The sequence below is a fragment of the Mustelus asterias genome, chromosome 9, assembly GCF_964213995.1.
Source record: "Mustelus asterias chromosome 9, sMusAst1.hap1.1, whole genome shotgun sequence".
NCBI classification, from domain to species: Eukaryota; Metazoa; Chordata; class Chondrichthyes; order Carcharhiniformes; family Triakidae; genus Mustelus; species Mustelus asterias.
This window is the reverse complement of record NC_135809.1, coordinates 3,090,127-3,101,507: the sequence shown is the minus strand read 5'-3', so window position 1 is coordinate 3,101,507 and position 11,381 is coordinate 3,090,127. Positions and strand designations below refer to the sequence as shown.

Genomic DNA, 11,381 nt, shown 5'->3' with positions numbered 1-11,381 from the left:
GCCTCACGGAGCTCGCGCTGCCCAACCGCCGGAACCGCGGAGTCAAATTCAGCGCCATCGCCGCTACGTCACATGGACACGCCCCCTGCGTACGTCACCGCGACACGCCCCTCCCCAGCTGTTGCTCTTGTCTCATGGGACTCTGTCCCACTCCCGCAGACAACTCTGATTGAGTGAGTGACCACTAGGCATTCTGAGTGACCAATCCATCCTAACGTTTCAATTAGGAGCAGGAGTGGGCCACTCGGCCCTTCCAGCCCGCTCCCCCATTCAATAAGATCGCAGCTAATAGAATCATAGAATCCCGACAGAGCAGAGCATTCAGCCCATCAAGTCTGCACCCATTACCTTGTAAATTGAGATTGTGTCTTTGTATGCCCTGTTTGTGAACACGAGTCCTCACTCACCTGAAGAAGGGGCTTGAGACTCCGAAAGCTAGTGCTGCCAAATAAACCTGTTGGACTTTAACCTGGTGCTGTGGGACTTCTTAATGTGCCCACCGCAGTCCCACACATCTCCACATCATGACTGAGGTATAACATCCTTATTTTTATGTCAAATTCCTCTCATAATAAAGGATAACATTTCATTTGTCTTTTTGATTACACACTGCACCTGTGCACTTTTTGTGACTTATGCACAAGAACGCCTCAATCCCTCTGTACCCCAGCATTCAGCAAACATTCTCCATTTCAGTAAGACTCGACTTTTTTATTCTTCCCACCGAAGCGAACAACTTCATATTTTCCCATCTTTCCAAGTTTTACCAAATCACTCAGCCCAACTAGGGTGGCACAGTGGTTAGCACTGCTGCCTTACAATGCCAGGGACCCAGCTTCAATTCCTGGCTTGGGTCACTGTCTGTGTGACCTCTTTTTAGGTCAAACCAAATAGACAAACTCAAATTAAGTCAGGACAAAGTAAAATGGGCAGCTCCCCAAAAGGAGGGGGAACAGCCCGAACAAAAATCAAAGTACAAAGGAAACTTGAAAACATCAAATTAAAATGTGATTATTAGGGTCGATAACGCACCCCAACCCCTGCGGTGCCCAACGGGCACGGAAGGCGTCAACCGCGCCCGTGGACACCGCATGCTCCCTCTCCAGGGACACCTGGCCGTGAACATAGCCGCGGTAGAGGGGCAGACAGTCAGGATGGATGGCCCCCTCGATCGCCCGCTGCCTGGACCTGTAAATGGCGCGTTTCGCCAGGCCCAGGAGCAGGTTCACGAGGAGGTTGCCATCCCGACCCGCCCCTCTCTGCACCAGGTGTCCGTAAATCACGAACATGGGACTGAAGTGCAAACAGAACATCAATCAAAGATTTTTGAGGAAAACAAAAAGAGAGTGCAGCCGAAGACACAAAACATAGACATGGTCCATGGACTCCACAAGGCCACAGAAGTGGCAATCTTCGGAGCCCGTGAACCAGTGAATCCTACGATTGTGTGGAACTGCTGCATGCATCACCCTCCACCCAGGGCCCCGATGTAATTGGGGGAGATCCCTCCGTAGAGGGACCTCCACTGGGGACCTCCGCCGCCCGACGGCAACAAGGCCCGCCAAGGTGTATCCGGGCGACAGGCGAGGACGCGGTAGTGGAAGTTGTGCAGCAGCAGCCCTTACAGGAAACACCTCCGCGCAGTAGAGAGGACATTTCCGTGAGGCGGCTCATGCTGTGGGGCACCTGGCCCGAGGAGGGGGGTTGAGGCTCTGGGCCAATGTGGAATTCCGTCCGAGCAGGGGAACGCTCGGGCGGGATCCCACCGAACGTATGCGCCGCCTCGAGATCGTGTGCACTTTCGGGGCTGAGCACGACTGTCCTAAGGTCTTGGATGGCTTTGACCGTGCGCCAGATGGGCACCCCCGCACGCTCAGCCAGCACATGGGGGGGGCTCATCCAGCCCACCCCTCCGTCATCCAGCACGTCCCCAATCCTGGTCACCCCGGCGCCCACAGCCCCCCTCTCCGCCAACCACCTGAAGTCATACGGCTGGAGGAGCGGATTCCTGAGCAGCGGCTCTCGCACGAAAGCCGAGACTCCTGACAGGGGAGAGCTGCATCGCGAGGAGACCGCGTTCCAGTAAGTGAGGAGGTCCTGTTAAAAGACGGGCAACTCCTGCAGGGAGGTCGAAACACGCCCCAGATTGATATGCAGGAGCTGCACGTCATAATTGAGGCCGTGCCACTGGCGGAAAAAATACGTCGCCATGGCACACCATCGTGGAGGGGGCTCAACGTAAAGGTACCTCTGCAGGGCCCGGAGGCGGAAGGTCGCTATCTGAGTGCAAAGGCACACCAGACCTCGTCCGCCCTCCCCAAGCGGGAGATGCAGAACCGCAGCACCAGTGCAGTCGATTGTCCCAGAAGAACCGCATGAGGGTAGCGCCGGAGTGTGGCAACTAGGGGAATTTCACAGTAAATTTATTGCGGTGTTAATGTAAGCCTTACTTGTGACTAGTAAATAAATAAACTTTAACTTTATATCCATCTGCAAACTCCATGTCTTCTTCACAACAGACTTTCCTACCTATTTTTGTGCCATCTGAGAATTTAGCTGCCATGCCTTTTCTCACCCCCTCTAAGTCATTGGTGTAAATTGTAAAAGGTTGAAGCCTCAGCACAGAGCCCTACGGGACTCCACTCGTCACATCTTGCCAATCAGACAATCAGAAGACTGAGTCCAGTCGTATTCCGCAGGGATCAGTGCTGGCTCCCTTATTGTTTATTTTGTACATTTATGCTCTAGATGTGAATATAAGAGGTATGGTAAATAAATTCTCAGATGGAACAAAAATTGGTGATGTGGTAAGTGGTGAGATGCAAAGCCTTAGATTACAGGATGATACAGGGGGACTGGTCAGATGGGCAGAACAGTGGATGTATTTTGGGAGGACTAACAAGGCAAGGGAATACACAATGAACTGTGATTGATGGAGGTTTGGAGTGACTGATGGGGGGTTTTGCATGACCAATGGGTGAGGGGGGTTGAGTAACTGATGGATTTCAGTGAACAATGGGGGTTTTGAATCCCCAGTTCCAAATCCTATAGGTATAGAGACATTTATGACAATGAATCAGGCAATTTGGCCCATTAAACCAATGTTGGCTCTCTCCAATCAGTTCTATTCCCCTCCCTTATCACCACAATCCTGCAAATATATTTTTTTCAATAGCCTATCCAATTTCCTTTCAAAATCATTTTATTTGTTTCCCAACACCCACACAGGCACAAAGCCCCATGTCAACACCACTCGCTACTTGAAAAAAAGTTCTTCCTCACATCACCTTCAGACCTTTTCTCTGTACCTACCCGCCCCTGTACTATCAGAGAATGGCAAAGGTTTTTCCTTCGTTACCTTTTGCAAACCTGTCATCAACTTTTGGATAAAGTCGCCAAAGTCCCAGGTGGCCATAGGCTACTCTCCCCTTTGAGGGGGAGAGCTGACTGGTGGTGATTTAACCTGAGGGTCACCACATCTCAGGCAAGGGGGCAAGGTTGAGAAGGCAGGGATTTTGTGAATAACCTCAACCAGGATGGGAATTGAACCCACGCTGTTGGTGTCGCTCTGCATCATGATCCCTGCAGATGACACCAAGATTGGTGGCATAGTGGATAGTAAAGAAAGTTATCTCCGATTGCAACACGATCTTGATCAATTGGGCCAGTGGGCTGATGAATGGCAGATGGAGTTTAATTTAGATAAATGCGAGGTGATGCATTTTGGTAGATTGAACCAGGGCAGGACTTACTCAGTTAATGGTAGGGCATTGGGGAGAGTTACAGAACAAAGAGATCTTGGGGTCCATGTTCATAGCTCCTTGAAAGTGGAGTCACAGGTGGACAGAGTGACCTGGGTATAGAGGGATATGGGCCAAATGCTGGCAATTGGGATTAGTTTAGGGGTTTTAAAAAAAAAGGACGGCATGGACAAGTTAGGCCGAAGGGCCTGTTTCCATGCTGTAAACCTCTATGACTCTATGAACCAGCTGTTCAGCCAACTGAGCTCAACCGACCCTCAAGTTTATGTCGGTATCAAATCTCCCCTCAAATCTTTTGCTCCAGGGAGAACAATCCCACCTCCTCCAACCGGATCTTGGAGCGAAATTCCCCATTCCCATGCTGCATCATTGGGCTGATGGGAAAAGGCAGATTTTAGCCTCGCGTTCCTGGGTGCAATCTCTGCAGCGTCTCTCTGACCCACTTCCTGAAATGCCTGAGGACCAGCAACTTAGAAAATGAGCAGGTCTCTTCCATTGCCCAGCCCACAGCAACATTGCACCAGTGGCTAATCAGATTGTGGCTCTAACTCCAAGTTTCTGGCTGTCCCCCATAACCTTTGTCTCTCTTGAAGATAAAAAACCTGTCTATCTCAGTCTTGAACATATTCAATGATCCAGCCTCCACTGCTGTCCGGAGTAGAGAATTCCAAAAATGAACAACTCTCTGAGAGAAGAAATTTCTCCTCATTTTTGTCTTAAATGGGAGGCTCCTTATTTTTAAACTTTGCCTCCTGGTTCTAGATTCCCCCATGACGGGGAACATCCTCTCAGTATCTACCTGTCAAGCCCCTCAGAATGTGATGTTTCAATATTTTCACTTTGAAACCCAATGAGCTCAGGCCTAACCTGTTCAAACTTTCCTCATAAGGCCACCTTTCATTTTTTGACTCAAGCTCATGAACGTTCTGCAAACTGCCTCCTTAGATAAGGAGACCAAAATGTACACAGTGCTTCAGGTGTGGTCCCACCAACACCCAGTTGTTGCGAAACTACCTTGCCTTTTTCAAATATTCCATTTCCCTCGAAATGAATGCCAGCATTCCAGTTCCTTTCCTAATTACTTGCTTTACCCGGATATTAACTTTCTGTGTTTCATACACAAGGACTCCCGGATCCCTCCACACCACAGCAACTACCGTTCAAATACTAGTCGCCTTTCCTCTGAACTAACATGCAGCACTTTTTGTTCTATCTCAGTTTTGGTGAAAGGTCACTGACTTGAAGTATCGGCAGGGATTTTATCAGCCCGGTGTGTGAGGGATAGTTTCCCACTGCCACTGGCTGTGCTCAGGACTGGGTGCAGCAGCAGCTTGGCTGGTGGGTGGCATGCCAACACTATAGTGCCTCGACTTTCTCAGAAGACTAAGGAAATTTGGCATGTCACCTCCGACTCTCACCAACTTTTAGAGGTGCACCACAGAAAGCATTTTTTCTGGTTGTATCACAGCTTGCTATGGGCTCCTGCTCTGCCCAAGACCGCAAGAAACTACAAAAGGTCATGAATGTATCCCAATCCATCACGCAAACCAGCCTCCCATCCATTGACTCTGTTTATACTTCCCGCTGCCTCGGCAAAGCAGCCAGCATAATTAAGGACCCCACGCACCCCGGACATTCTCTCTTCCACCGTCTTCCGGGAAAAAGTTACAAAAGTCTGAGGTCACGTACCAACCGACTCAAGAACAGCTTCTTTCCTGCTGCTTTTAACAGACTTTTGAATGGACTTGCCTTGCATTAAGTTAATCTTTCTCTACACCCTAGCCATGACTGTCACACTACACTCTGCACTCTCTCCTTTCCTGCTCTATGAACGGTATGCTTTGTCTGTATAGTGCGCAAGAAACAATACTTTTTACTGTGTGCTAATACATGTGACAATAATAAATCAAATCAAATCAATTCTGTTAATCTAATTAATTGACCTATTAATAGCCATTTTATGACCTTGGAGCACTTTACCAGTGCTGGAACGGATCCGTGCTGCACAAGGCAACCTCCCAGGGGTTTCCTACTGGATGGTCGACGGGCCCATGGATACCCACCATCCTGGCAATAGTTGCCCCTGTGGCTCCACCACACTGGAGGGTTCACTTCACTGGTCAGTAGGACCTGCCTGTCTGGCCCCAGCACATTAAAAAAAACTCCCCTGGCCTGGTGACTGAGTGACACCCTTTCCTTCTCTCTGCAATAGACACCTCTACTGGTGACACTTTGCTTCAGGCCCTCTGATTGCACCAGAAGCTCAAAGAGGCAGGCCATCATCTTTAACCGCATGTGGCTCCCAGTGGGTGTCTCTTGATTGTTTGCTGCTGGCAAACTTCTCTCCGTGGTGCCGCCATCCTCCCACACAAGCTCAGGATATTTGGCAGCGGGACTCACAGGATGCCAGTAAAGTTCCAGCCATTTACTCTCTTTCCCTCTCCACAGATTTTGCCAGACCTGCTGAGTATTTTCAACACTTTCTGTTTTTATTTCAGATCTTCAGCATCTGCTTTTGGCTTCGGTAGACAGACAAATAGACAGACAGCTATCAGTGGAGACAGAGGCAGAATCTTGTGGAGATGAATTGGGTCTCAGATACCGATAGGAGAGCCAGCCAGATCCTCGCCTCTGATCCTTACGGGTTGCCTGCTGCCAATCAGGCAAATCAGGCCAGCAGTGGGACATTCCTCAGGATCAAGGGCCTTGAACTGAGTGTCTCACTCGGCCATTTCAGAGGACAGCTCAGAGTCAAACACGTTGCTGTGGCTCTGGAGTCACATGTAGGCCAGACCAGGTAAGGACAGCAGATTTCCTTCCCTAAAGGACATTAGTGAACCAGATGGGTTTTTCTGATAATTGCCAATGGTTTCATGGTCATCAGTAGATTCTTAATTCCAGATTTTTTTTATTGAATTCAAACTCCACCATCTGCCATGGCGGGAATTGAACCCGGGTTCCCAGAACATTAGCTGAGTTTCTGGATTAATAGTCAAGCGATAATACCACTAGGCCATCACTGGATTGCAGGGTGAGGGGTCAGGGGGGTGAGAATTTCAGGGGGAGGGTGGGGGGGAGTGGGGTCAGCAGCAAGCGAAGGGGGATGGGAAGGCTGTCCACCAGTCTTCCTGTCACCATCCTGATGGGGCTGGAGACAGGAAGGTGGTGGGGACCCCACCCACCACCCACCCACCTGATTAAATAGCTTCTTGCCACCAAACCCACCACCAGGGAGGGCACAAGATTCTGTCCATTGACAAACAGACAGGTAGATGGACAAATCTTTCAGATTATGGCACTTGGAGCTCACAATGTCTGCCCGTTAAGGAACAAATTGAAGATTCCACCAAATGATTTGACGCCGAGGGATTTTCATCCAATGTCCTGGCCAATGATACTTCATCAATCAGAATAAAAACCACCAAATCATTGGTATGAACAGAGGGGTGTGAGGGAGAGGTCAGTTCTTTTACCACCTATCCATGAATAGAAGGTGTAATTCACAGCAAACTGGAGCTCAGATGAACTCAGAAGGTTTTTTTTTATTTCACACATTCAAAACCCACAAAAAGGAGTGTTAGCGGCGGCCCACTCTGCATTCACACAGTGAAGAGGGAGAGAGGAAAGAAGGTTAACTCTAAAAGGACCACAGAAAAACTGAATATTGGCTCGAGTGAATTCCAGACTCCCAAAGTCAGAGTCTAATCAGGAATTCTTTCACATAGGCATCTCGAGTTTAGCTGTCTGAAGGCCCGTGTTGTAAGGTTCGCTTTTCAGATGGTATTGGTGTCACAAGATGAAGTGGGCACACAAAGAATGAGTTGGTTCTGTAGACAGTGGTGTAAAATCATTCCGCAGAGTTAGGTTTGCTGGGCCGGTTGTCCTGTCTGGACACAGCCGGCTTCTTTGTGGCTTTCCAGTCGGATGGTAAAGCAGCAAACTGGGTGTGCTGCCCAGAAACGGAATATTCAACTGTTCAAAGGGCCAGAGTCTGGGGTCATGTGACCGTCTCCTCCACAATGAGTTTAAAAGGGTTGTTTATCTGCCGTCTGGAATTTGTTTTGTTTTCAGGACTAATAACATCTCAGCCTTTATGCGTTGAAAGGGTGTCACCAGGGTCTGGTGTTTGGGAAGCTCCTGTTTCAGTAGACCCACTGACTCTGCCAACAAGCAAGAAGTCTCGCCCACTCAGTCCCACTCACCTAATGAAGGAGCAGCACTCCGAATGCTCGTGATTCCAAATAAACCTGTTGGACTTTAATCTGGTGTTGTGAGACTTCTTACTGTGCCCACCCCAGTCCAATGCCGGCATCTCCACATCATGTTTGCCAACAAGATTGGCCTATCAAGTGTGAATGACACTCCTGGAGCTCCCTTTGAATTTGGTCTGAACAGTCCCAGGTTGTCTGTTAACAGCTCCCGAGGCACTAAACGGTGTGGCTTTCCAGAAACTAAGCATTCTTTCACTTTGGAGAAAAATTCCAGTTTAAAATTTAAAAATAGCAATAGGTATAATGTTTTTAAATAGTTCGAGTGTCAGGTTTCTTTTCCGTGTTGGAGGAACCCAACACCATTTAATTTGCTCTGTTTGAGACGGAGGGCTGCTCCATCTGCGGCGAATAACAGCATCCAAACTTCAGAAATGCTTCACGAACTGTAGAGTGCTCTGGAACGTCCTGAGGATGTGAAAGGTGCTACGTAAATACAAGTTCCTTCCTCCCTGATTATTCCCTGGCTGCTTGCCGTCTCTGAATTTATAAGGCTGTTTTTCTCAGACGTGTTGAGGTTGATGTGACCTGAGCAGACTGCTCTCAATCTCTTTGGCATTTTCTCTCCACACGAGATATTTCACAAACAGCGCACATTTCAAACAATAACTCAGTCCCGAGAAGTTGGACTTCTAAATGATCAGTAATTTAGAGCACATGTGCCATAATTCTAATAGGCACAGTAAGAAGTTTCACAACACCCGGTTAAAGTCCAACAGGTATTTTTGGTAGCACGAGCTTTCGGAGCAGTGAGACGTCTTACTGTGCCTATCCCAGTCCACATCATAATTCTTAGACATATTTATGTGTGTGTGTAATGCATTCTTGTCTCCACCTGTACGTGGCTATTATAGATATTTTAATTTGACTCACTGTCTGTGCTGATGACACTGAGAGAGCAGAATTTTATGGTCCCATTGTGGAATGGGTGGGGGTTGGCGAGCCTTTTAAAGACTTTGGCTACGGGAGCAGAAAATCCCACCGATGGATAATTCCAGCCATGATACAGCTTTGCTCATTCATTGTAAATGCCTGCAGCTTGACAATTTCCTGAGATATCTCCACTGCTCCAGTTTGGGTCTCTTCATTACTTCTGATAGCCATTGCTCTGCCATTGGCAGCCATGCCATCAACTGCCTAAGCTCTGGAATTTCCTCCATCAGCTTCTCCACTTCTCCAGCCTGCTTGAAGACACTCCTATCTATTTGACCAAGCTTTTGGGCCCCTCTCTTTTCACCTATCCCAATATCTTCTTATGTGGCTTGGGAGATAAATTTTGTCTCAGAAAAACCCGTGAAGCACTTTTGAGGGTTTTACGACATCCAAGATAATATGAAAATGAAAGTTGTTGTTGTAAAGATGCCTTTCGCAACAGTTGATTAAAAGTTTTTTAAATGGACTTAAAAATAGCACAACTTTTTTGATTTGATTTATTATTGTCACATGTATTGGTATACAGTGAAAAGCATTGTTTCTTACGTGCTATACAGACAAAGCATACCATTCATAGAGTACATAGGGAAGAAGGAAGGGGAGAGTGCAGAATATAGTATTGCAGTCATAGCTCGGGTGTAAAGAAAGATCAGCTTAATATATGGTAGGTCCATTCAAAAGAATTATATTAACAAGAGTTTACCCCTAACAAAATACACTAGTTGAAAGTATTCTATTTTTATATCTTAATCTTTAAGTGAAAGATCTTGTTTAAACTGACTCACCTCCTGACTCCCCAAAACCTGTTCACTGGGAGGCACAATGGCACAGTGGTTTGCACTTCTGCCTCACAACGCCAGGGACCCGGGTTCAATTCCTGGCTTGGGTCACTGTCTGTGTGGAATCTGCATGTTCTCATCATGTCTGCGTGGGTTTCCTCCGGGTGCTCTGGTTTCCTCTCATAGTCTGAAAGATATGCTGGTTAGGTGAATTGACCTGAAAAGGCGCCAGAATGTGGCGACTAGGAGATTTTCACAGTAACTTCATTGCAGTGTTAATGTAAGCCTTACTTGTGACGAATAAATAAACTAAAAAACTTTTAAAACCACCTGCTCGGCACAAGTCAAGAGCATGATGGAATACTATCCACTTGCCTGGGTGAATGTCGCCCATCGAGTCTGATTCTTTATTATATTAACTATTTATCGTTGGCAACAAATCCTTTGTTAAGCCACATCGAGTCGCCCTCAATTCACACATAGAAGCCATAGAATCCCTACAGAGGCCATTCAGCCCATTGACCCTGCACAAACTCACCAAAAGAACATCCCACTCAGGCCCACCCTGGAGATCTTTATCCTTATTTTCACAAATTTAAAAAATGTTTACTCTGGAGTTTGTCTTGCTCAGCAATAACATTTGCTGTGGCTGTAATAAGTTTGGGGGCTTTGTTAAGATAAAAATTCCTTGAAAGGATTGGAATTTGTGAATCCAAAGGGGATGAGATGAGTGCGAGGAGGATACTGAACTCAGGAGTTTTGCGTTGAGGGATTTGGAGGTGGTTAGTCTGCAAAACGGCTTTTGCAGTCACGAAGACCTTTCTGAGAGTGGAAGATGTAACTGTGGAGTATTTGAAATCTCTGACTAACGCTCAGCTGACAGAGTCAGCAGATAGGGTGCAATCAGCTGTGGTGGTGACAATCATACTGTGGGTGGTATTCTTTCCTTGTCCCACATTAACCCTCACTCACCCAAACCACCCGAATATTACATGAATCACCCTTGAAACAATGTGGAGACCCATGAATTTCATGATTACTGGAGCATGATAGACTTCATGCCTGCAGTTATGGCCTCCTCCTCTTCTCTTTCTTGCATTTCTCAAAAGTTTATTCTTCACTAATAGGGTGCTGACACGTTTATAAGCTCTACTTGAAACCCAAACTAGAGAAAGTGGCTTCTCACACTGTTGAGGAATGTCTGCTGCGTGTCTACTTTCTTTTCTGGTGTAATTAGCTTGGAGATGTTTTATGGCTTAATTACTTCATGGCTTTTAGCTCAGAAGTTTATTATGTCTTAATTATTTGGAACCTTCAATTATTTGAGTTATCTTTGTTTGATATCCATTTCCCAGCATTCAGTTTAACTGCCAGACTTACATTTGTTTTGAGATGTTTTCAATTTAAACTCCCTTTTACTTTCCAAGAAGCTTGGAGAACATTTTCCTCAGAAATTCCAAATGCAGGTGCAACACCTGATTGTTTTTCTTTTTCCTTTCATGTGATGTGGCAAAAGCCAAAATTAGCCAACCCCTAACTGCCCTTGAACCTAGTGGCTTGCTCGGCCAGTTAAGAGTCAAGCCTGTTATTATAGGTCTTGAGGCACGTGTAGGCCAGACCAGGAGGGAATTTCCGATTTC

General features: G+C 47.0%; 1 protein-coding gene across 1 annotated transcript in view; it reads right to left on the bottom strand.

Moving 5' to 3' along the window:
- Nucleotides 1–9,154, bottom strand: part of depdc4 (DEP domain containing 4) — a 34,402-nt gene extending 25,248 nt beyond the window's left edge. Inside the window, exon 1 of the mRNA XM_078221089.1 lies at nucleotides 9,037–9,154. Coding sequence (XP_078077215.1) covers nucleotides 9,037–9,154 — 118 coding nt within the window. The remainder of the gene's footprint in view (nucleotides 1–9,036) is intronic.
- Nucleotides 9,155–11,381: the final 2,227 nt, after the last annotated feature.